This window comes from Melopsittacus undulatus, chromosome Z (genome assembly GCF_012275295.1).
Source record: "Melopsittacus undulatus isolate bMelUnd1 chromosome Z, bMelUnd1.mat.Z, whole genome shotgun sequence".
Taxonomy (NCBI): Eukaryota; Metazoa; Chordata; class Aves; order Psittaciformes; family Psittaculidae; genus Melopsittacus; species Melopsittacus undulatus.
Window position 1 is genome coordinate 98,934,621 of NC_047557.1, and position 27,054 is coordinate 98,961,674.

At 39.0% G+C, this 27,054-nt stretch overlaps 1 protein-coding gene across 2 annotated transcripts; it reads right to left on the minus strand.

The window, feature by feature from the left end:
* Positions 1-1,151: 1,151 nt before the first annotated feature.
* Positions 1,152-23,989, minus strand: MLYCD (malonyl-CoA decarboxylase). Of its 2 annotated transcripts, XM_005152364.4 has the most exons (5): positions 23,422-23,989; positions 13,567-13,679; positions 12,817-12,973; positions 12,168-12,317; positions 1,152-2,476 (listed from the first exon to the last, which is right to left on the minus strand). In XM_005152364.4, the coding sequence occupies exons 1-5, from the start codon at positions 23,974-23,976 to the stop codon at positions 1,943-1,945; spliced, it is 1,509 nt and encodes a 502-aa protein (XP_005152421.2). In that variant the 5' UTR covers positions 23,977-23,989; the 3' UTR covers positions 1,152-1,942. The 2 variants fall into 2 exon arrangements, with proteins under 2 accessions (XP_005152421.2, XP_030907800.1); XM_031051940.2 differs by lacking the exon at positions 12,817-12,973 and having other exon boundaries at positions 1,152-2,427; positions 13,571-13,679.
* Between the last annotated feature and the right edge of the window lie 3,065 nt (positions 23,990-27,054).

The window sequence follows — 27,054 nt, forward strand, 5'->3', positions numbered from 1 at the left end:
ATTAAACTGGCTATTAATGCAGGAGAATGTGGCATATGCCTGAGGTGATGTAGAAGAGGTGGACCTGTTCATGATGCGCAAATGAACTACACTGGCTCAATGCTGAGGAATTAGTCCTGGAACCCCAGGGTACCGGTCTGAATTTGTGAGAAACTCCTGATTTGACAAGCCTGAGCAGCAGTACTTATATGGTGCCAATACCTACTAGATTTTAAGATTGGTAGGATGACTGCTTCCCTTAAGCAGATCCATGTATCTGTAGTGTGCATATTAGATACAAGAAGCCAGTGGTCTAGAGAAATAATTGAAGTGTTAATGAAGTGTTAGCAGCTTTGCTTCTTGTTCGTCATAAGCTACCCTCAGTCATGTCATTGAACCAATTCTCATACATTTGTCTGGGGCTCCAAGTGGAAAAATCTCATTATCCTTTGAGTCCAGCTGTTAAGAATATAGGATGATGCTGTATTTCCATCTGCAGTAAAGCAGGAGAATTAGCTCTTTTTGAACTATGGCCAGGTGGATACACATTTAATTGCTCAAAGTTTCTGTTTCAAGATGAAAAAAATATTTCAAAATCATTGCATTTTCAGAACTCTCTCATTTAAAGTAAGTGACCTGGCTTCCTCAAACTCGAAGAGCTTAACGTAACAAGGAAAAGAGGGTTCTCTTTATCTATTCCTCCCAGCCAAGAATAGCTTGTACATATTTACATAAGTAGCTAATTTCACCTTGAAACCTGAATTCTAAAGAAGTTCATAAAGCTTAGAAAACTCAAGAGGAGAATGAAACCATCTTTTAACATGTTAAAACAGAAGCAGTGTGTCTTGTAGCAATCTGCATGGTGAAAGTTTTAGTACCAATACAGTTAAGTGCCTACATTCACCCTAAGGCTCTATACAAAATACTGACTAGCAAAATGCATATGCTACATAGAAAAGAAAAAGCAACCTGTGAGTAGTTTGTTCAGTCTGATATTCTGATATGGGTCTGATATTCTAAACTGTAGATAGCTACATTTTAATTATAAATAAATCAGAAATTGAAAAACAGCATGAAATTCTGTTAAGATGGTCCCTCTGCTGTGGCAGTATCATTTCTGAAGGAGGGCTCTTAAGTGAAGGAAGGTACACACCAAAATACACAACACAGGATTTAGTGAGAAATATTGTTTTATTGGTTTGCAGGTCACAGCTACCTCTTTATAAAAAAAAAAAACTCTTTATTAACTTAAAACATTTCCAGAGCCAAAATATAGTATACATATTTGGACATTTTTCAGCTGATCCCGAAGTATCAGTCTCTCTTATTTCTATTTGCACATTTCCCCCTTGCTCATTATACTTTAGTGGACAAAAGTGCAAATATAGTACTACATACCTGCTGCACTGAGAGACCAAGATTTTCCAGCAAAGCAAGGATCCAGTGAGATTTTTAGTGGGTTTGAAAAATACCACAAGGTTTTACATGAGAGTTTTTGAGGGTGAAAAAGACAGATATTATTGAAATACAATTGTAGATTAGTGTTTTGCCATTTGAGAAAATAATTACCTTCATTTTGTACTTCTTTCCAGGTACTTTGGTACTGAACGATCTATACTACCGTTATGCCAAAAACGTGCAGTTCCTTTCAAAGATACAGTTTATGCAGGTTTATTATCAAGACTAATGGTACAGCTCGGGTATTTTCTATCCAAGGTACCACTGAGCTGTAACTGAGAGAAATTTACTCGTCCTTTAATACATTCCTCATACATAAGTATTTGCACATAATAGATATCCAGAACTTGCAGTGGCTCAATCAGAGTCAATCAGGTTTTGAATCTATGGCAAAGTAAGCCAGATGACTGGGAACCCAGGTAACTTTTCATTGCACTGTGCTGAGTAAATTATTACAAGTCTTTATAGGTGAGGGACAATTGCTCTTGGTTTTCGTAATATTTAATTAAAGCCAACTCTTTTGCTGGAATTGAGACACCAAGGAAAGAACCTGCTCTGAGGCTTTAATTTGTTTACTGCCCAGGTACGCTGCACTATTGCTGGCTGTATCCTCTAAGAAGTACCTGTAGTTTACCATCATGCCGCACGAAGCAGCGATGCCCCGAGGGCTTGTGTCCGCCATCCAGTTTATCCGCCACATCACAGAACCATTCTGAAGATGAAAATTTGCTACTGGATTAAGGGCATAGCCACGATGCTTCTCTCCATACAAGTACCAGGCACAGAGTCTCATAAATGGTGAATGGAGCACTTGAACTAATTTCTCTGATCTCACCCACTCATTGTTATTTAAGATCTTCTTCAGTGTTTCAGTAGTAGTGTCTCCTGTGATCTCAGAGATTTCTTGCCATTCTGATTCTGTAAACAGTTCATTTCTTTCCAGTTCTTTTGGTTGTGAGGAGAGGAGACCAACAAGCCATTTTGTGAATCCTGGTATAGGTGAAAGAGTAGAGAAAGCTTTTATCTGAGGAAGTTCTTTCTGCAGACAACAGGAGAGAGGAAAAGAAAAACATAAAACACTGGTTTTGTCATGATTGACAATGAGAAGCTTTGAGTGAAAGAACAGCTGATACCTTTTACTTGATGTCAAGTGATGACTGGGGATTCTGAGAATTACATGATACACACAGACAAACACAAAATAAAAGATCACCTGCCCGTAACAGGTTAGTGCCTAGAAAGCACTTGGAGAACAAAGGAGATTTTAACCCTAACTGAACTATATTCCACACACATCATCTATTTAAAAGTACTTCTGCAGTACTTACCAACACTATGTTCTGATGCAGGATTTCACAGGCAGAAATCAACAAATGCAATCACATGCTATAAAGAAGTTATTCGGAGGCATCAAAAATTCTAATAATTTATATATAAGTTTTCAAAACTTTTCAAATATATGTAAAAACCTTATGAAATATCATTTTTATATGCAACTATCTTTTTTAAATGAAAAGCAGTTTATTACTTCACTCTACTGTAAAATCAGAAAAGAAATGATTTCTAGATTTTCATGGAAAGAAGCATGTCCTGCGGATTTAAAAGAGGGGCTTTTTATATACAGGCCAGCTGCTTTTTATGTTATACTCGAACTACAAACTACACTGATAACATAGCAAGGTTAGAAATACATACTTGCAGTAAAAAAAAAAAAAAACAAAACCAAAAATTCACAGTTTAATACTTGTTTAACAAAATAAAACTTCACTACTCCTACTAATTTATGAGTAAAAACTGTTAACTATGTGATCACATAAAGCAAAACACATAATGCGTTAGTTTAGAACACACCAATGGGAAGAATAGGGAAGGTGGCTAAACTCACTGTCACTTGGAATTAACAGAAAGTACATCAGTCAACCTTGCTAAAGGAACATAGGGGCAAGAAACAGAGGGAAGATGGAGCTGAACTGAAACAATCAGTGTTGTTTTAATTACTGTTCATATAGGTAGAAGTGGTAAGAACCAAGACATTTATCAACATAATGGAAGTATCTTAATGTCAACAGAAAATTGTCTTTAAATGACTACAAAATGAATTTTTTCTACTTTGAGTGTTACAGAAATAACCATTAAAAAGTCATCATCACTCAGATGCTACCTCACACTAGCAAATGTTAATGGAACATACACTGCTGGGTTGTTGGAATTGCACCTGTGAGGCTGCATTCTTAGGTATCGCTGTGCCTCACACCACGCTGTCAGCTGCATGCTGTGCCATGTGGATGCAGAAGCCAGGAGCACAGGCTGGAGCCATGTACCATTTCTAAATACCTTTGGTAACTGAAATAACATGCAGCCAGTTATTTACAACACCTTTTTCCTTCCCACACAGAGCTTCCCAAATAGCTTAATGCTGTCGTGCTGGCTTCCAGCATTACAAAATACCAGCCAGCTCAAATCTACCACCTCTGCAGTTTTGTGACTTATAACTGTATAACGTGGCTAACCTCACTTGCTCCCCTTAGCTGAAGCTCTTTAACTATCACACAGATATGCAAGCCAAAGAGCTCTTCTTCTTCGAGATCACACAGGAACAAGAAAGATGGAACAAGTTACAAAGAAACACAGTCTCCATCATCTCCTTGGGGAACTGGATAAAGGAAAAAACAAGTAATTTTATAAACCCAACCATTTCTTTGTGTTATTGAACAAAAAAACCCATTTCTGTAACCAGAGCACCCACGACATTCTGACTGTGTCATATTCTCAACTGCTATTGCTACCATGGTTAGAGTATAACACTACCAAAGCTCATCTCCTGTGACTTTTTCACTAAAGGACATGATGGTATTTTATTTTTACGAGTAATTCTGAAGCATAAGTCTGTAGCAAAATTGCATATGCACTTCATAAAAGTATCATTTGTAAATCTACAGAAAGCAATGTCTGTGGAAGGCAGGTTCTGCTGATATCTTAGCACCTCTCTGCTCAATTTTTGAGAATACAGCATCTATAAAACAAAAGTTTATGAGGGTTGTGCCCTTACTGCAGACCATGGCTACAAAAACCATGGATATAGAAAATATGTTTTAATTAAAAGAATTTTTCTTGGATTAGACAGTTCAGACTTTTGTAGAGACGCTTCCCCTCTGATTTTGAAAAGATAGCATTGGCTGCAGTAATTAAAAATATATATTTGGGGGCAGGAAAAGGGCACAAACCCACTTTACAGACTTAAAAAATCTTTCCTTTCCAAACCCCACACTCAGTACTTCCCCATGGATATAAAGGTAATGTATCCACAAATTAATTCAAAACACCTTTACATAATTTGAATACAGAATCAAATCCACCCACTAAATCTTCCTTTCGTCACCTTTCATCCCCTTCCTGTAGTGTTTCTCAATCAAGAAGTCTATCTAATCATCACATCTGGAATATTACTTTTCTTTAAAGCAGCAGGATCTTAATTAGTACGGCAGAGGAGAATCATGCTCAGATGCCCCCTTGTCAGCTACACTTTCCTTGATTCAATGCTAGCTCCTATTACAGAACAGTATTTTGAGCCCAAAACAACAGATCTGGAGAAAGCGGAGGGAGAAAGATGTCACAAAAGGGAATTTTTAAAGGAGACTGAAAAAATACTTCAAGACACTTGTTCCTGGAGAAAAAGCTGAATGTTCCTAGAGAAAAAGCTGGTAGTTTTCAGTTTTGTTAAGATTGTAACAAGCAGCATCACTTGCTACCTTTGTTTCTCCATCAGGGCACTAAAAGCTGACCAGTGGGGACCCTGCTGCACATGGCATTAGCTTCACTGCTAAAACAGTCTGCTGTTAAGTAATCTGACCTTTGGCATGTCTGCTCTCACTGCAGTTAGATAAATTTCTCACCAGAAGAGAGGGCCACAATGCCCTTCTGATAATTCAGTGACGAAGCATCCTCCTGCTTCTCTACACAATAATGATGGATGACAAACTCAGCAACTGTCTAGGATGTGACAGACCTAAATGAACCTTGAAGTACAAAAATGCAGACCCATAATCTAGAATGAGAAGTACCCTTTTCACATCATCTTTCTTAGGAAGCAATAAGCTCTCCCCAAAAGAGACTGGATTTCAAACTGGGTTTCATTCTTTTGTGTTTTCATTCCTGTTGTGCTTTAAAGTTCCTCTTTAGTCCATAATACAGAGAACACAAGAGGTAGGAATCAATTGGTAAAAGCTTTTAAATTAATCATCTATCAATGAGAAATCCTAGATATGCTCCAGAGGGAGTATAGACGTTACTATTGTGCAGCTGGGGTGAAAAATAAGAAAAGAAAAAAAGGAGAGATAAAAGTTGTTAGAAACTATTCTCCTCTGGGTAGGGACTGAAGGAATTCAGGATGTGTTTCTTTTTGTCCCGAAGATGGGATCATATTTCCTTCAAGTTTTCCTTTTTTCCCAACTATATTACTTGTCCTAGAAAAGATAGTGCCTTTAAGAATATATTGCTTAGGTATCTTCAAAGAATTCTTAACAAATGTTTGTGGTTAAAACCTGAGAGGAAAGAAGGAGGTAATGCTGAAATTTGAGAAGCAAAAACTCTTTTTTTTCAGGTAAAAGGAAAAACTGACTGGGCCAAAAGAAGAGGCTGGTTACCACAAAGTCAAGTCCGAAGGTCTCCTGCAACATCACTGCTAAGAAAGCACAGGGTCTGAAAATATTGTTTTGCTACTGAGCATTTCACATGGGAGCCAAGTTTCTACAGAGTAACAATGTCAACCTCATCTCCCCATTGCAAAACCCAGAGGGTACCTATGCACCATTCCCAAGGATAAAAGCAAGAATGAAGGACTTTTTCCCCTATCTGTGGATTAATAACAACCCCTGCTAAGTTCCTACTTAAGGAACCGACATTTTGCTTCCTTGTGATGTTGACTGCTATTTGTCTGTCATTCAGTTTCAGGAGTGTTCTGTTCACCAGGACCAACATAAAATATTTAACAGGAAGTTAGTTGCTCCTACCCTACCAATATATACCATGTAAAACTGTAATTTTTACTTCTCAGGACAGATGAGACATGGGAAAGTGATCTCATTTTGAAGCTACAGTACAGATTACTACTTATCTGATAAATGCTCTAGTGTAGGAGCTTATCTGAGCAGCCATTTCTTGCAGAAAAATAAATAGATTCAGGGGAGTGTGCACATTTATGTTGCTGGTAAATTGATGTGCTAGTTTCTAAGACTATTGGTGGAGATCCATTAATGTTTATTTTCCTGTCAGAAACCCACACACCATTAAGAAACAGCTGTTCATTTTGTTTTCGGCTGGATTTCTAGGTTTGGTTGTCTTTTATTTATTTGGGTTTTCTTCATTACAGGAGAGTGCAGATTTATCCTATTATCCATATCTTATCTGAAGCTGTCTTGCGCTCTGAAAGCCAGTAGTCCAAGGTCATATTTTTCATCAATGAAAGCAAAGTGTTTTGGAAATTATGATCTCCCCAGGTCACCTAGATTAAATTAAGGTAGCAATTACCAACAGCCCAACCAGAAAGCTAAAATCTGCCACCAATTGTTAAGCATTTCTATTGAGTCACACAGTAGCTATCAGTTTTCTCCTCCAAATGCCACAGGCTATAAAATTCTAAGCAGTTTTCTCAAAGGCTTCACCACAGTTATCTGTGTCTGTCATCTGCAGACTGAATTGCTATGATGTACCTTCTGCAGAGCTAGAGACCATTTAGAGTGGCTATAAACACATTCTGAATTAAATGTGTGTCTAGTGAGAAATCTGTCTACGCATTCACCAGCACCTATCAGCTCGCTAAAAAAGCATCTGCCTGCTTGTTTCCCAGTGTCCAATTTGGGGTTTGTTTGTTTTCTTGCTCATTGTCTGAAATAGTTTCAAAATCCAATTCCTTTCTGGGAACAAAACAAGCTTAAATTAAGGACTACAAGAGATTATTTCAGTTGTCTGCTCCCTGCTTTACATACATTAATATAACCACAACACTACACAATGGACTCATGAATTCATCCTACTGCTCACCCAAACTAATGTAAACAGGATACGCTCAGAAAACAATGGAAGCTTGTTTATAAATACCTTCCGTATTATTTGTGTAGCAAACTTTTGTTAAGCAACTACCAAAGAAAGAAAAATCTCCTTGTTACAGCAGCTCACTTTCTCCAGGATGCCCTCTGTATGCGACACAAGGTCCTATTCTGATACCCATTATACCCCTCCCCTTCACACAATTATATTACTGTACTTGCCAAAAAATGCCTAGGCTGAGATTAAGGATACAAACTGCTAACAGTGCACATATAAAGAGAAGAAACTGAGGACTCATTTCTGTGACTCAAGTTCATACGTCCTCCATCTGCTCAGAGTAGTGAAAGACTCAAACGCAGGGGCCATTAAGTTCTATGTGGTGCCTCAACTAACAGTGCTCAACACTGAGGGCTGTAATCTTTGCCAGAGTGTCTACCACTGCAGTTTTCCTAACAGTCCTAATAAAAACCCATTTGCAAGAAATATTTTCATGAGGGAATCTGTACTTGACATTCTCTAAAGGTGAGAAGTGCCACCCTACACACATTCATGTTCAGCAGTGATCAGCTCAAGCAAATTAGCAAGATTGTGCCCCATCCGTGTTCAAGGCCAGGCTGGATCGGGCTTGGAGCAAGCTGGTCTAGTGGAATGTGTCCCTGCCTGTGGCAAGCAGTTGGAAGTGAATGAGCTTTAAGATCCCTTCCAGCTCAAACCAGTCTGGGATCCTATGGTTTCTAAAAAATAAAGCTCTACCTTAATTGTCCATGAATGAGATTTTAAGGAATGTGGTAACACTGAATTTACAGACATAACTTCATAGTGTAGATACCTACTAGATCAATGTTTCCATACAGGTTTTTAAAACCTTGCCAAGTAAAGGCTTCAATGGTGGGAAAAAAGGAGTGGCTACTAGCATATGTTTAACAGTGCATGTCTCCTTCTGATCTAATAATACATTCATGACAGGTCCAATTTAGAGTTTTTCTTATGAAGAATGACAGCTGAGAATTCAGTTTTGAGGTTACAAGTTGAAGTGTCCCAGCAGGTTAAGGCAAAGTCAGATAAAGGAATTTTAGTAGAGGATAAAAAAAAGTTTGAACAGTTTGCAGTGCCTTGGGAAAATACAAATGAAATAACATTCTGCAGATCAAGCAGATATCCACAAAAGTTAACTCAAACAGATGACAAGTTATAAAAGTGCACTAATCATCAATGACTCAGGTAAAATGTGTGGTGGTTTAAAATCAAACTGCACAGCTCATGCACTCACTCCCCTCCCTTGCCCGCCAACTCCTGGAGAGTTAGGAAGGAGCATCCAAAGAATGTAGCCCCCACAGGTTGAGATAAGAACAGTTTAATAACTAAGGTATAACACAAATCACTACTGCTACTACTACTACAAATAATAATGATAAAGCAAATAACAAGTGAAGAGAATACAACAACTCACCAGCCACCAACCCATAACTCACCCCACTCTGCCCGACCGAGCACTGGACAGATACCTCCTCCATCCCCCCAGAGCTCCAGCCCTTCCAGGTTTCTTCCAGTTACCTCCTGGGTAAGACGTGCTATGGTATGGAATACCTCTTTGGCTAGCCTGGGTCAGGTGTCCTGTCTCTCCTTCCTCCTAGCTTCCCCTCCTCCCTAGCAGAGCATGAGGCTCAGAAAAGGCCTTGTACAAACCAAACATTTGAGCAGTAACTTAAAACATACGTGCTATCAGCAACCGTTCTCAGCCCAAAAGTCAAAACACAGCCCTGCACCAGCTACCAAGGAGGAGGAAAAAATGACTGCTACTGCTGAACCCAGGACAAATGAAAAGCAAAATTCTTGATGCCTTCAAAACAGTCTCCTCTTCCCAAAGCATTTTACTATCAGTTAAATTAAGAGTCTCAACTTATGTAACCTGGATTATTTGGTGATTTAGCAGCACTTTTAAAAAAAGATTTGTTTATTGCAAAGCCATACAAAGGTTAGGTAAAATATCCTCTTCCTATCTGAGACTTCAGCTATCTATTTTTACAGAGTCTGCTAGAAGCTTGCTTAATGAGATGTGATTTCTGACCCAAGAATTTTTTGCTGAGGCTGTATTGTTTCAGCTGCTACCACCAAGTCAACTCAGCACTACCACTATACCATTTGTCCCTTTTAAAGTAAGTGGCTATAATGCTGTTCTGAAGAATTATGTCCAACCTGAGCACAGACAACCTTGGAAAGTCCTTTACTTACAGCAGATCAGAGAGAAAGAAAAATACATGTGTGCAATTAATGCACTGAAGTAAGACTTCCAGAATTTTGGGAGAAAAGTAACATAGACTGCCATAGACTCATCATATGCCCTGCCTCTGGCCTAAACAATCTAACTTTGTGGAAATTTCAGAGTAAGTATTTTGAAGCTGAAATACATAGGGCTTTTTTCCACTGAAAGGTGAACTCTGCTTAGATGGAAGTGACAATGTTTACAACAAAAGCTGAATGACAAGGCGTTACCGAAGTGTATTAGATCATTCTGGTAACAACAGCGTGATGGTTTAGGGTCGATTCACAGATGTAAAATACGCCTTGGGAGATGGCTCTTGCAGAATTTGAGACAATGAATTCAAGAACAGTATTTTGGAATGATGAGGAAGAAAACATCAAGGAGTGGGAAGAAAGAAGAAGAGAAAGGAAAAAAGTATTAATAACATCAAAGAGTGGAAGAAAAACTGAAAAGAACCACATCCATCATAAACATTACTGGATTATCATTCATGCATTTTTCCAGCCCTGGAATGGTACACCAACAAGGTTTATCATCAAGAAAAGGAAAGGTGTAGAGGTTGTTGTAGCTCTGAGTGAATATTAAAAGGCAGTTCAAGTTTTAATACAAATTCATAGTCAACTAAGTACACATCCAATTTTTTGTAAAAAATCTTACTAATAACAGCACATTTTTCATAACAACTTAAAGCAGTGTATCACATTTCAGTGGGGAGGAAAACTTCCATCTTTGACACTGCATGGAAAGCACTTAGCTTTCAGTATCAAATACATTATTTAAGCCTGAGGCAATAATTTTATGATTAGAATGCATTTAAAGGCATCTTAGCCAAAATGTTTCCATTGATCATGTAGTTGATGAACATGGAAAAAGGGCTGGACTTTACAACAGTGACATGTAGAAACTTTGTCCCAGGTGTAAATAAGAAACACATACTTCTGTTGGCCACATCAAGTTTTAGAATTCTATTTTTCTTTCAAACTTATAACTTTTCTAGTGTTTTAAGTAATCAGTGATGAACAAATATGTTGTCAGTAGTTATTTTATGAAAGCAACTCAATTATCCAGGAATTACTTTTCAGATACGAAAGCAGAGAACAGCATGAATTTGTTCCATTTTCTCTTCAGTCAAGATCAGACAGATGACATGGCCTAATTATACCTGGATGACTGCACTTTAGACAGTTAATCTTAAAGCCATTTTGAAAGCAAAAAGCAACAAAATTTAGCCAAAATATCTATATAAAACAAAACGAAAGAAAATAGTAAGAAAATACTATACTTCAGGGCAGCCAGCTATGATTCAGTAGTTGCCTAAGCAATCATTTTGTAGCTGCAGCAATTTGGTGCATCCAATTTCATTTTTGTAAGTAGAACTGAAGTTCTAAATCACAGGCAATTTTCCAAACACCATTACTATTCCAGATGTTGGAAGAATGAACTTAAACACAATTAGTGATCATTATTTTTAAGTGGTAGCTTTGTCAATAATTTAAGTAGTAAAGACCATAAAACAAAGTGCTCAACACAGAAATGTGATGGTCTCTTTCACACCACTCTACATGTAAATTAATTTTCATTCTTTTCTCCAGTTCCTAGCAACAAGCTTCTTCAAGAAATCCTTAATCTATTAACAATAATCCCATAGAATGCAATGATACTACACGAATTCACAGAACTGACTTGCATAAAGTAACTCATTCCTGTGACTTTCAAACATTAAAGACATCTTCTCTGCTATACTGCATGAAATGCCAGGGCAAAGAAACCTCTGTCCTTTTTTTTTTTTGGTGTGTTGGTTGTTTTTTTGTTAGGTTGGTTGCTCTGTTTTTAAACAGACATATTCAAGGTACACATGAAAACTGTATATATAACCAAGGGCACTTCAGGATAACAAACAATAAAACTAATTAATTAATGTACAGGAAGCACTTTTCTTACTGGAGCAGCTGTAAGCTTTGAAACAGGAACAGTCAGGTACATTGGAAAGAGATTACATTGATCAGGGCCTGGAAGGAAGCCTGACTGCAGGCTCCACTCACTCAACTGAGAGACACTAGTGAACCTGACAATACATTATATTGCAAAATACAGCTATATGAAAGCTACCTTCAATAGAAATGTACCAAATTTGACTTTTTGTCAACCTATGCATATGATTGGACAAACACAAGTAATTCACACAGTACATACCACCTATGCAACAATAACTACATGTGGTAGACATTCACCAATAGCAGAAGATGTTCTTCCAACCATTCTTTACACATCTTCAAAGGCTGACCTGGTAAGAAGCTGAAAGTGTTAGGGAAGACCTAGCAGTTCCTTGCCTTGAGCAATGACATAAAACGGAAACTAAAACACCAGTGTGAGGGGAGCAGGCTGGCCAAACAGCAAGTTAAGGACACTCTGCCACACATACCTGCAGCTCTTTCACAACCCGCTTGATGAGGTAAGTCCCAAGTTCCACACCTTGCAGTCCCTGCTGAGTCAAACTGATTGAGTAGAAAATTGCTGTTGTAATTTTGTCTGCATCTTCTGTTTCTAAAGGTGGCACCTCTTTCACTATGGCCTGGGAAAATGAGAATAAAAAAAAGTTAGTACTAGTTATTATCATCATTATGGAGAAAAGGGCCTTTCTTTTTAACTTGCAAACCTGTTAAAACTTTCCCCCACTGCTTATTCATTACTCTCTGTGAGAAACAACAAAAGTCTAATAAAAAAGTATAAAGAAGAGCTGCTTATCCATTAGCAGTGCAGGAAATAATTGTAATGTGGTTTAAAACTTTGAGAGGCAATCACTACTGCTTTGAAGTTTTAATCTCATTTGCTCTCTTTTCTTACATATATCTTATTATTCTTGCCCTTGAGCAAACCCCCAAAATGTCAACTTACATCATACAGGAGATAGACAGAATAATCCTGTAATTTTAAAATGTCAACTCTTTCATCTCTTAAAAAAAACTCAATCAAACCCAAATATTCCTAAATTATAAGGAATTATGGACTTCAAAAAAAGTATATTGCAATTAGAGCACTTTCTTGTCTATTTAATGCATCAGTGACTGTACCTGGATGCTGCTGGAGATATCACTGGTTAGTGCAACATGCAAGACTATCAGTGGTTCTCCTGGGATTGCACAGTGAGAAAAAAAGTAGCATCTTCTATATGACCCAACTCGACGCTTCATATCAACCCAGTTTCTAACAGGATGCACAGCTTCAGAACTCAATGGGAAAATAAAAACAAAGTAAAATTATGTATTTTTTTTTTCATTTAGAAATAGGGATCAGCTGCCAGCCCTACAAGCTCAGTACTTTTACCACTCATGTCAGTGACAAAACTCTCCAATCAAAAAAAGGAGAATCGGGCCATAAGTGAAAAAAGTTAAATTCATCAGCAAACTGTGACAAAGCAGATGGTAAAGGCACACTGCACACCCACTCTCTAGTTTTCTTTGGGATATGCTTATGACATATCTTGAGATTTTACTTCCACTCTCTATTCACTACAGAATATTTGACTGAGATGACTAAATCCTTGTATGAATCTGAACACAATTGCAAGGGAAGTGGGAAAAGTTGGAAGAAAAAGCAGCAGAGTACAAGGGCAGTATGTGAGCTGAAGGATCAAATTATGGGACAAATGATCCCCTTCCCTGTTTCCTTTATTTGGTTTTAAACAGTGTATTCTCTAGTATGTAAAATGCAGCTACTTCTCATTTAGACTTTGCCTTTCAGTATCTTGAAAATAGTGAATCTGTGCAGTCACAAGCATTTAATAACTTCTTCACTGAGCATCTGCAACTTTTAGCACTTACTCACTAATTTTCTGTAGTACTTCACAAGGTGATTGCCAAGTAACCCTTTCCAAGTTCAGGAATCCTGTTGAGAACCACTCTGAAAGCATGTTCTTTAGAACTCCATTCATTTCCTGCAAACAGAAGAAACATGGACTTATCCGCTAAAGAAGCTTTGTAGGACATAGGGATGTGAGTAAAGATAACCTTTTATTTCAAACTACAACACTGGGAAGTTCAAGCAAACTAACACATCCGTTTGAGAATATTAACATTGAAATGACAATGAAAATATTAAAGACACTGCCTATAGTAAACTGCAGACAGCGAAATGGAAGATAAAGCCAAACAATGTGGATGAAAAGCAGAGAATAAGTATTTGAGTAGTCTTGACAATAAGGCTGCACAGGTGCTCAGATTTAGATACTGTGGAAAAGAAAGATGGGAAATTTGATAAACATAAGGTCTTGAATTTCACTATAATTTTCTACATCTGAATCTCTTCTGAGCATCCAGCAGTTCATGCCTTAGGAAGATTATTAGTACTGGCTTATTAATTTAACATTAATATCCCTACTTTAGTAAACATTTTTTTCCACTGCTCTTTAGGAGAAAGATATTCTCCTTAGAAGAATAGCTATTTACTCAGTCTGCACATGATTAACACATGGCACTTTCTCCTTTTGACAATTCTCCAAGACACTCCAGATGTCACTCACTTGGAGGTTACTGGAACACACAGAGGCACATTTATGCACCAGTAAACTACAAAAATGCTTTAGTCTGGACCTCAGCATGGATTGTAGAACTCATCACAAGAGTTGTACATGCCACTCATGATACAAATTAGAAAATGAGCACCCTTCAATGGGATGAAGATAAACCCATAGGCTTTAAAGAATTCTTCTCTGGAATTATGAAAATTTTTGAGCAAGAAAAGCAAAACCAGCAGCAGATTACAGAACTCAAAAATCACAATGATATGGAAGAATATGATACAGAGTTAAAGCCAAAGGTAATATGAAACACTTTCAGGAACATTAATAGCAATAATGAATTTTATATTCCCTACTCATTCCCAGCTGCCTACATTATTAAGGATTTTTCTGTCTAAAATTCTTTGAGTTCAGAAAGTATTCTTGAACTCAGCATAACACAAATATCCCCTAAAGAGATTCTAGAGTTTATTTTTCTGTCTTACATTTGCTTTGTATACAGGGCACAGTGTGGCACCAGCACCAGTTTGCCAACAGTCTGATAAGAAACACAGGCTTGCTTACCTGAAACTAACTTAATAACCATTTATTTTAGAACAAAACCTCCCAACTTTCTATTCAGACTTTTATTAAGCCACAGCTGTACACAGACAAAAATTATGTTACAATGTACCTTAGCTTGCTACATTTAAGCAAACAACAGATAAAATACAGAAATCTATCCAAAAAACACTTGCTACCTTAAACATTTTTCCTAAGCTCAGATGTAGTCTCAGGACTTCCATAAAACAACAAAAAAAAAATCTTATTTTTTAACAAACATTTTTTAACTCTGTAACCTAACAAAGATCAAAGCTCTAGAAGCATGTGTCGTGAGACAAACATCAAAGCAGGTTCCCATTGGCCAAAGTAACTGCAGCAGTATTCCAAGGACAGTTTTATTCTTTAATTCAACATACTATAAAAACTAAGTTTCAAACCCTGACTACGCTTGCAGCCAACTGTGATCAGACACTTCAACCTACACCAATCCACCCAAACCCAAATTACATTAACTCCCCCCATAAAAATTCCTAAAGTTGATGGTAAAGACCACAGCCATGGAGTTTGCAAGGTAAATTCCTAACAAATCCTGTCTCTTTTCCGTGCCTGGAGAGTCAAGTTTTCCTTCAGTTCCCCTTTTTTCTATCTATTCCTGCACTAAGATTTGTTAGTGAAATACACGTTTTCAAGGTTTTGTCTGCACCTATCTTTGTTTGCACAGAAACAGCTGCTACACGAATGACCTAGAAGAAAACAGCCATTCATCTGCACAGAACAGTTGTCATAAATGAAAATCTTTCATCTTTTTATATGCTTTTTCAGCATTATCCCCCAATACAGAAGAGCTTATTTATTGAAACATAAATTGACATATGCTGACATGCATATATGAAATGCATATATTGACATGCATATATGAAATAGTGAAAATGTCAACTGCCTTATTCCAAATACAGGGAGTATCCATCAGGTCACCTCTCCCAAGATTTGTAAATTAGCTTTTTTTGATGGTCTTTCTTGGTAAAGCCCTCAGTTATATAAAAAATCTGTGCTCAAAGTCTTTGGTGAAACTGTACTACAAGACTGAACAAAGCCTGCATGTGCTAGTAGAAACAAAAATGTTAAATGAATACAAAACTGAAATACTACAGAAAAAGCAATCACCTTAAGTACATTTATATAGGGTAAATGGAAAACAATGGAAGCCACATCATGCGTGGCACTGCATAAAGAGAAACCTCTGTAAAAAATACACATATGTAACCATCTGCAGCAGTAACATTTCTCTTAGAGGAAATGAGGGATCACACTAATCAAAATCCACCCCAGGAATGGACAGGCTTCACAGTGTTTTACTAATGCCTTGATTAAAACGTTCCTGCTCTCTCATCTCAAGGTTAATTCCATCCTATGCAACAGTTGGTGGTGGAGGGAGTAACATAATAGATGACATTAAGAAGGAGCAGCTATGTCAGAACTTGCGACTATGATAGTTAAGAGAGACATATGCATTGTACCTTCCCTGCCTAATAAGGAGATCTATTGCACATTTATAGCGAGTTGCATGATTCAAGTGGCTTACTGGAAACATACGTTAAATCTGTGCTGTCTTACTACCTCAAAAAAGCACACAACTACTATAATATGATATTATAGGGAAAAATGCAGAATAACTGTTGGCTCAGGGCACCCTGACACTTGATGCACTCTGATAATAGATCACTCAACTGCATTTAGAATAGCTGTAACCTATGCTAGCAAAACTGCTTTTGCTGATGCTTCTGGGTCTAATGGATTAAAGAGAAAGCAGAAGGTAGAACAAGCTGTACCATGAAGAGCCCTTAACTGTCTGCGTAACAGCATCTACAAAAGAGGGCTCTTTCTGGCACAGCTAAATCACACAGGGCTTGCAGCTCCTGGGTAGCACCCCTCAGCGCATACTGGCTTGCATCCCCAACAAGGCTTTTATCAGCAACAGTTTATGCAGAAAAGCTGATTTTCAGTTCAAGTACTCTCTCATACACAGATTGGTTTTAATAGTCTACTGTCCCAAACAAACATATTCTGATTTTTGTTCATTCTGGCTTTAAGATGCTTCCCTTGTGAATGCCTGTTTTTGCATGGCTCTGAACTTTTTAGAAAATAACCATAAATCCTTTTAGTCCAATACCCCTCAAGGTAGTGAAAATCTCCAGGTATTCCAGGACTGCTTGTCTGCTTTTCTTTCATAAGGGCACACTGTAAACCACAAAAAATAAGCTAGAGTTGTCAGATCTATGGTCAAACTTACAAGTTCCTATTGCTCTCTTGTCATTCTTCTGCTTTTTGGAGCGCCATTTCAAGCTGCAGTCTAGCAGCTAGGAGGAAAAACTGCTGATGGCTGCACTCCTGCTAGTCATTACTTTGAACACACAGCTCTGCATCTATTGGCAGTAAACAGGGCTCAGATGGCAACGAGTGCCTTGGCGGAAAGCCAGCTGTACTACAGAGAGACTGGCAGAAGTGGAAAACACAGGAATCATTCATTTTGGTTCTTTGAAGCACCTACAAGTTTAATAAGCATGCTCCATACGACAGAATGTAATGATGCCCAACTGCACCAAAGGCTTCTTTTCAAGATGCAGAACACATTACAGAGCCACTTCAGGTCCAAGATACAGCCGTATAAAAGCAACACAATTGTAACCAAGGAAGAAAGTGGAGCAGATGTGTTTTCAGTAATGATCATGAAAGAAATGAAAGTTTTTGATGGGGAATTAAATCTCAATTCTGTCAGCTGTAAATAATAATGCTTTATAAAATAACAGGGCAGCGAACAGGCCAAAGAATTAGAATAGCTGCAGCTGTAACCACAATGATCTTCTCACCCAACTGCAACTGTGTATGTTGACAACACTTCTTAATGCAGAAAGACATAAACCACTTTATACTATCAAAAATGTGCTTAATTCAAGTAATCTGATCAAAACTCGAGCTGTGTTTAATATTCTAAAACATACTAAGTTTCTGAAAGGCTTGACTCCAACAATGATGGTCTTGGCTTAAGTTCTCTTATTTTGTAAACTTAGTTCTGAGTAAATTCTTATTTTCATTTCAGAGGCCTAATCACAAAATTACATATCCAACATTTCATTAAAAAGAAAGCACACATTTATTATAAAGCATCCCAATTTCAAATTTGAGCAACAATACATACTCAAAGTAGTATTTAAAATTACCAGCTATACTTCCGTTTCTATTAGCTAAGTATAATAAATTATGATTCTTTTTCTTTTCATTCTGTGTTCTTGCTGCAAGACAGGGAGTTAGAAGCTTTTTAACTTCCACATCAGGTCCCTATTTATTGAGCAACAAATAAAACTTATGAAAAAAAATTAATTATTTTTATTAACAAAAACTGCCTCTCTAACGAAGGAACTACCAATTTCCATTTAAAGCTACCAAAAAATAAAACACTCCTACAATGAAAATTCATATGCAGATGTTTAACACAAACATAATATGAACCAGCGGTAACTAACACTCCATGCATACCAAACAGATAGCTCACTGTTAGTTCCTGGTTAGATATCCAACAGGGCTACAAGAGAATTATCCTACCAGCCTCACAAGAGCTGTTTTTGCCATAGCTTTGGAATGTCTGAAGATTTTAACTTCAAAATATACACAGTGAATATCCCTGGTGAGATACTGAAAAAATGCACTCATCAGCAAAGCAGGATTCAATAGTGTGACACGAATAAAAGTGACTTTTTCTGCTTTTCTACTGCTAACAGTAATTACCGCAGTGGTAATGATAGTGCTGAAAACTTTCCTGGCTCTGTGTTTTATACTGTTTGATGCCTTATTCCTAAAAACAACATTAAAATATATAATTTATCCCCCCTCATTTCAGCTCATTTAGACAACGAGTAAAGTGCGCACTAGCATTTTCAAGTGACTTAATCACCTGTATTCGCTATTTGATTGTAACCTGTTGAACAAACACAAAATAGAAATGCTCTATCAACCAATACTTAACAGTCCAAGCTTCTTCTCTGTTGATATGTTTAGAGGAAATAGAAAAATATTTCATATTTACAACACAGCAGTGGGCAATCCTTGTTTTAATAGGCCTTTCAAAATGCAAAGTAAAAGCTAAGGACAGTATAAGAAATATTTTAGTCAGTTTGGGCAAAACCAAAATCCCAGTACACCATATAATGCACTCTGTAATTTCCCTGCAGCATCAAGAAGATCCATTTAGCTTTATTTCCATATTTCATTGTCACTGTGGGTGCAAACACACAGATGTTATAGAATTCTGGTTATGCTTTAGTCTTTATGCATGTTAGAATTTAAATCAAATTTACACTAATGAAACAGCTATGCAGAATTTTTGACAGGTAAACACCAAACTTTTTCCATAGAAAAATTTCTAACTTCATTTTGTTTCTCTAGTTAAATGCTTCTTAGGTTTTTAAAGGAAACTGTGTCAATATTCAGATTCTCCATATAGACACTGTTTCACCTGAGAGAACAAATGCTCTTAATTCATTAATGAATACTCATTGATGAGACCACAGTTCTTTCAATGATGTACAAATATCTGAAATAAATACATCCTTCTGTGGATGGATGTAGGCAAGACAAATATTTCCCCTCCCCAGAAAACCATGTACAGCCTACACACAAAATATTCTCCCTTGAAGTTGTTCTACTATTGCCAAATTCTCTTCTAAAATTTGAAAACATCTTCTTTGATTATACCCAGGTCAGTGTACAAATCTGTGAGAAAGCTTTAAGAAAAGACAATAATTCAAGGAAAAGTTCAACTTTGGGTGCCTGCTGTGTTTAGGAGCAGCTGCTATGAAGGGAAAAGTACACAAAACAATTGCAGTGTTTCTTTTTTTCTATTAGACCAATACAAGAAAATTACAGATACACACCAACCACTGCTTAATTATGGAAGGTTTAATTATAAATCAGTATGACAAAAGTACTATCTTTTTCATTATCTTTTGCCAGCAACTTGAACCTTCCTCTGACTTTTTCCACAATATATGGAAAGATGAAGCATATTTTAAAAGCAGTAAACTATTTGCTACCTGAAATAATAATGTGATTTTTTCCAACACGGTTCATATTTCAAATGCTGAAACTGAGTAAGCTAGCAAAATATAAAAGATCTCAAGAGGAAAATCCTGGCACAGAAGAAGTGAAGGAGAGAGGGTTCTGACCAGTAAGGGGAAGAACTACACTCAGGAAACAGATTTTCAGCAAATTTCCCTCTGTTGATTGCAAGGGCTCATCAGAAAAACAGTTCATTTATAAAGGCAGTGGAAAACCTATGTATGCTTTGGTGGAAGGAGGGAACAGAACACATGGGAAGAACATCAGAGAGAAAGGAAAAAAATTCAAACAGCATTATAAAAGAAGTAGGCCCAATTTTACTATAACTTAACTTTCAAATGTACCAGTACTGTGTATTTTTTTTAAGTGATCTTAACATTATCCATAAGGCTTACGATACTAATAACTGATTCATGTATTTAACAGAAAAGAAAACCCACCTCAGGGACAGATTATGAGGAAAAAATTCTCTTCACCATATGTCCTGTGGGCACTTTTGGTGGATTCTTTGGGGGAAAGAAAGGCTGAATAGCTTCAAAACTACACTTTACCACTCATTTTTTTGCCATCTGCTTATCAAGAATCTCGTGTCAACAGTATTCATCATCTTTCACACATCCACAGAAAGACATTTATTGTGTCATAACAACTTGTCACTGAGAACACCTATAATTTTTCTGTCTTGCTCTTGTGATGATTCTGCCTCGTAGTAACTAAAATATAAACTAAACCTTATGCACAGCATGTTCCTTCTATTTGCAAAATCCATCGTATTAAGTATTTCCAGTGCAATCTTCAGGGTTTATGTTCAAGATCTATGGAATTCCTCTAGTAATGTAGCCACCATTCTTCTCAATTTCTTATGAGTCAGCTTTTTCAACCTAGTTTGCTTTACTCTGGGTCCTGACAGTCAGGGCACTAGGACTTCAGACTCCATGGACATTGCTAAAACAATTCAGTGACTTCAGTTCTCAGAATCTTTCACAAGTCTAAGTGAGATATTTCAGAATGTACTGCAGCTAGGCACAGGTCACACAGTACATAAAATCTGAGACTGTATTTCTACATTTCGTTCAATTCAACTTAAGAGGTGATTTATGAGAGACAACTAAAGATGCGTATACTTGAAGGCAATACTGCACCAGTTTGCAGTACATCATCTATTTTGTTAAAGATTCAGGGACAATGAAACCAACAGAGAAACAGTGACGAGGTAATCTGCATCTTCCTTTTATAAAATAGCACCTTAAGAAATTTAGGGAGAGAAAAATTCATCATACGTAATAGTAAATCCTGATGCAATAACATCCATCCCAAGTTCCAGAACTTTTCCGTATTTTTTTTCATCTCTTTCCTTAAATTAGGGAAATCAGCAAAGAACCATTCTGAAATTGTTCACTACAGGATCCCAAAATATATTTTGTATCACGAGAATAGTTCCCCACTCAAATTCCTTCTTCCTTAATACACACACACACGCCACCCTCAAATCTATAGCCTGAATATTCTCCCATATAGTTTTTTTCTGTTCTTGGTATTGAGCCTCAGGTAAACAGGTAACATCTCACACCTACAGCTTAAGGTATCAAATGCACATGACCTCATAGCACTTCTTTGCAAATTATTTTCATCAACTAGTAATCAGCTCCACCGCAGAGACTGCAGGATGGGCGCTCCCTTGGGTGCTTATGGTTATTCTGATACTTACTTGTAATGGAAACAGATTCTTAAGGCTGAACAAGATGGTTCTTTAGGAAGCAAGACATTAGACCCTTCCCAGTCATGCTAGGAAAGAACACTAGAATAGCACATAGCTGTTGGCTGCTGTGGAAAACAGATGAGAATGATCTAAATGAAACTTCACATTGAAAAGGAACAGTATCCAGATCAAATTCTTACAGCTAATATGGTCACAAACAAACACCAACACAAACTAGTTCTAGCTTAATCTTTCCTGGATTATGCGCTACTTATCACCAGCTCTCATTCCTAGAATATATAATGTTTGAAAAATAAAACTGATCAAGTGCTAAAATGACTGCAAGAACAGATATGCAGAGCTAAGCCTAATCGCATGATGAACCCAGCTATTTAAAAAAGTATTTTGAGAAAACGATGTAACAGAATGCTTATGACAGCACTTTCATTGAAGCTTTAGTTCTGCAGACAGCATTTTTCTACTTTCAAACAGCTTTAGTGTGTTTCTGAACATACGGTATTATTTGATGCATGTACACTCAGCTGTTTTACACATTTCTATCTTGCTAATTTTGCAACTTCAGTCTGGTTGTACTTAAGATGATCCAGCTGGATGTGGAATCTTACCAGCACTGTTGCTCCTTCAGTTATATGATGATCATGGATGTTAAGAAACATCCTTTCTTGTCAAACTTAATCTGGATGTGAATTTCAACAGACAAGTTGGTCAATGCATCTGACCAACTTCCTGTCTTTCTTCATGTCTTCTGGGAAGTCTTGCCACCTCCTGCCACCATCATCTCCAATATCTTTCCTTCCTCCATACCCATGTCACCTCACTCTAGCTTGTAATCACTGGGGATCATGAAATCATAGAATTCCAGGTTGGAAGGAACCTCAAGGATCATCTGGTCCCACCTTTCTTGGTAAAGCATGACATAGACTAATTGTCCCAACATCTTGTCCAACCAAAGCTCTGATGGGAAATCTGTCACTTTCCTGGAGAGATTATTCTAATGGATGGTTGTTCTCATTGGGAAAAAATTTCCTTCAGTGTCCAACCAGAATCTCACCAGGAGTAACTTGTGAAGAACACAGTACAACCACCCTTTAAATACTGGAAAATGGTGATAAAGACTCTCCCCTGAGCCTTCTCCAGGCTTAGCAAGCCCAGCTCTCTCAGCCTTTGAACATATGGCAGATCGCTCAATCCTTTGTGGCTCTTCTCTGGATCCTCTCCACATCTCTTTTTTGTACAGTGGGCACCAAAACTGAACTGATGCTCCACCTCAACTATCTTCTACATACTACTCAGCTAAGTCATGACAACTTTTTTCTCCCATTGGTATGATTCATCATTAGCATTACATGGCCACTGTGTGACTTGTAGTCCTCTATCAGCCTTTGGAGTCTCACCACTACACATCATTCTGCAGTAAGCACTGGCTGGCAGCCCCATCAGCTGCATTATGTCATGCTGCATCATTGTGGCACTTCCTTCACTGTCCTAAGGCAGCCCAGCCTCCCACCACTACTTAACTGTGGAAATCCCATTGCTTTACACCATGAGCTGCTCCCTTCCTGAGCAATCAACAAACCCATCTCCCACTTGTGCCATGGACTATGGAAAAGGCTTCCCTCCTGCCACACCACGGAGACCCCAACAGTGAATCAGGGTCATGGGACACTTCCCAGCCGAACGTGGATGGTCCAGGAGTAGCTCCATGTGTAAGAAGCCCAAACCACACCCCCTCCATCCTTCTCAGGGCTCGATTTCAGATCCACCCGGCTTCAGCCCAGCCCTCACCTTGACATGCGGCCCATCCACTGCCTTGCTCGCCAGCCCCTCCACCAGGTCGCCCCTCAGCTCCACCAGAAAGCGCAGCCCACCCTCGAGGCGGCCCAGGTGCTGGAAGAGACCCCGGTACCGGGGGTTGAGGTAGTAGCGGAGCCGGTCCTCGGCCTGCAGCAGGGCGCCCAGCTCCCTCTGCTGCTCACGGGCCTGCAGCACCTTGGCGCTGAACTCCGCCACCCGCCCATGATCCACGCCGAAGTCACGGGCCAAGCGAGTGAGGAGCTCGGCACGGGGCGGCCCGGGCTCCAGGCCGCGGTAGTACCGCACGAACTCCGCGGTGCGCAGCTCCGCGGGGGGCGGCGCCTTCTCCTTGGTCTCGTAGGGCGGCAGCGGCGGCACGGAACGGCTCAGCAGCTCCTCCATACCCGCGACGGAGGCACTGCTGGTGCCCGGCGAGCACCGGCACAGACCGGCCGCCACCGAGAAGCGGCGAGGCCACCGCGGTGCCGCCGCCCAAGGACCGCGCAGGAGGGGCCGCGGGGACAGGGCCCACCCCAGGTGGCTCATCCCGCACCTCGGCAGACACTGAGCACCCTGTAGCAGGAAAAGGCCGCAGTACCGCCTTCTAGCGCGCTGATTGGTCAGCATCACTGACTGACAGAGCTCCTCGCCAATCGAAAGCGAGAAGAGTGTGGCGGGGCTGGGGTGGTGCCGCCGCCATGTTGAGTGTGGCGTCCTGTGAGCTGGTGACCTGAGGTCGTCATGGGGGCCACGCTCCATTATCGCTCGGAGCTACTCTCTCCCCGAGTGCTCTTTACAGTACAGCCCACTGGTCCCTGTATGTTTCTCACTTGTTCCCATTTTTTCTCTACCCACGGCTGTTTGTGTCGCAGTCTGCACCAGAGGGAGAGGCCTGAGGTGAGTGTGCACTAGGACAGGCACCACTATCACCATGACATGGTTCAGGTGTCATCAAAGGGTAACGGTGGCATCTGGAAAGGTTTGGCCCCACGCCCATACGAGGACGGCAGGTTTGGTGTCCTGGAAGCCATGGCTGGGTGCTGAGGGTTTTGGGGTTGCTTCACAGTTCCAGGAAGCCCAGGCCAGGCCTGCTGGCATCTGTCTGCTCTGAAGTAAATGCAGGTAACAGCACACATTTGATTGTGTAATCTGAGGGAACAGACCTTGAAGCAGTATGCACTTTGGGTTCCAGCTGTGAGCCCAAAGTCCCCTAAACTGGTACTGTTCAGCAACAAAGGTAAATGTACACATGCTGCTCTCAGTTCAGGCTTAGAAAAGACATATTTGCCTCTTTTTGGCATCCCATTACTCTGTCATTACTATTGTTAAGTGCCAGTGAAACCAAGAAAAACACATAGGTTGGATTGATGTTGGTGAGATTGCAGTTGAGTACCAGCTATCCTGACCTTCAGAAGCGCACTGAATTCTTGACTTTCAACATCTGAACCAAGAATCAAAGAGGAAATGAAGCCTTCTCTACCAGTAAAGAGACAAAAAAGGGGGAAAAAATGTTAAAACCCCAGAGCACTACCTACTCACAAACTTCCAGAACAATATATTAGAGCTTCCTAAGTAAGGAAAAAGATAATAAAAGCTATGTGAGCAGTGTAGCTGTGGGGAACAGAGGGTCATAACATAAGCAAATATACCCTTAAGAGCAGGAAAGCGTGACTCAGAAGCATTATAATATATAAAAATATGGGTTTTTTTTTTGTAAAGTATGTGGAAAAAAAGTTCATAAAGTGAATCCCACAGGCAATTAATTCAGTTTCAGAAATTGCCTTAAAGACTGTACAACTGCATTTTTAGCAAAACTGAAAGCCCTCAAAAGTTGGCTGGTTAGGCTTGCTCCCCCTGTACAAGAAACAGGCTGCCGAAAGAAAGCTTCTGTCTCTCAAATTCTCAAGCTTGTGTTTTCAGAGACAAAGGAATGGGTAAGTAAGAACTTTTACTCAATAACACGATGTTACTTATATGTGCACTGTTTATAGACATCAATGCTGCAATTTTAAATACGTATCCATTAGCCAGGTACAACTTTTTCCATTTGAAAGCAAACTAAAACTTTTTTTTTTTCCCAGCAATGGTTCATAACAAGAAGTGGACATATGTGTTTTTCAATAAAGGGTAACGAGATATTGGACTTCTCCATCTAGATGTTTAATAGTAATCCTTAATGTGCTGTATTTGTTGTGTCATAACTATGATTATATAATAAACTTATTTAAAATGCATGATGCGGATTTGCTTAACATAAGCCTAAAAACTGTGTTAAAATTCTCCATCAATCTAGTTAGTCTTTGAAGTAGTTTTGGTTAGTGCACAGCAGCTTCTGAAACCATTAGGACAAAACAGCTGCTCTCTACTCATGGGCCAGAACACCTAGATACCCTTATCCATATACATATCCACATCCACAAGAAACTAGGTCAATGTCTCTTTAATGTTTTAAGACTATGACTTAAGATTCCTGCAGCTCTTTGTAAAGTAATTAAAGCATTAAGGCATTTACAAAAATATTAGTAGAAAGTCTTGTGCACCAGTTCAGTTTCTGTATGATTCAGAGATTCCTGGAAATTACAAGGCCAAGGTTGAGAAGTTAGTACAGGGAAGTGGTGATGGAAGTGGAAGTGTTATGACCTCCCAGGAAATGGTTAGCATTGCTCAGGATCAAATCCCTTTTAAAATCCTAAATAGAATCACTGCTTTTCATTTTGACAACCCTCTCAGCTTGACCTTGGTTATGATTCTTACAGTAAGTATTCTCTTGCATAACACACAGGCCATAAAAACTACCTACCTATATTGTTCATCAACAAGAAACCCTTGTGGTGTGTAAGCTGTAAGGCTTTGTAAAGTAAGACATTTCTTTTGAAATGTTCTACAGCTTCTCTTTTCCCCCTAGGGAAAACTTACCTGCTTCAGCTGCTGCTTGAAAGATGAAAACACATCTTTCTGTTAGGATCTGAGGACACTAACAGACTGAAAGCACCAACCAGCCTCACCTGGAGCCTTCTCACACCCCCGCCCGTGGGCCCATGAGACCCATTTCAGCTAATCCTGGAGGGTTTTTGTTTCTAGCTTGGTTATGCTGTAGGAGTGTGGGTCTCCAGTAGATTCAGGGTTGTGCCTATGCCTGGCTGTGGGCCCAGACTCACCTTCTGGCCTGACTTTAGATCTGCCTTGTCCCTAGGGACATGCCTAGCAATTACTGGTTTGTGCATGGTTCTGAGTTCTGTCACTGGACCTGATCCTAATACATATTCCTGGCTTGATCTTACACTGTGGACATGCTTGTTGGACCTGGCTGTTACCTGGACCTGTCCTGCTCGCCTAGCTGAGGTATGGGAGCTCTGTTGTTCTTAGCTCACTGTATCAGTTCTTGCTGCTCCCTGATACTTCTTACCCACATGAGACTGCTGATCCAAAGGTAGATAAGTCCTTCAGGTCCAAGAACTTGTTTTCTTTGAAATGACAAAGACCTTGCTAAACTTCAGAAATTAATTTATTCTTATAAAGTTGGGTTGAAAACTGGATGTTATTATTAGAAACTAGGAGATTGGAAGAGACTAATTGCTCTTTACTAATTGTAACTTTTGTCTGCAAGCAAAAAGAGAAGCATAT

Excerpts from the sequence above, each read along its gene's own strand:
- MLYCD (XM_005152364.4), bottom strand. The coding sequence starts at position 23,976 with ATGAGCCACCTGGGGTGGGCCCTGTCCCCGCGGCCCCTCCTGCGCGGT. Across the intron at positions 13,680-23,421 it reads TGGATGGGCCGCATGTCAAG|GAAATGAATGGAGTTCTAAA; the intron begins GTGAGGGCTGGG and ends TTCTGTTTGCAG. Across the intron at positions 12,318-12,816 it reads ATATCTCCAGCAGCATCCAG|GCCATAGTGAAAGAGGTGCC; the intron begins GTACAGTCACTG and ends TCATTTTCCCAG.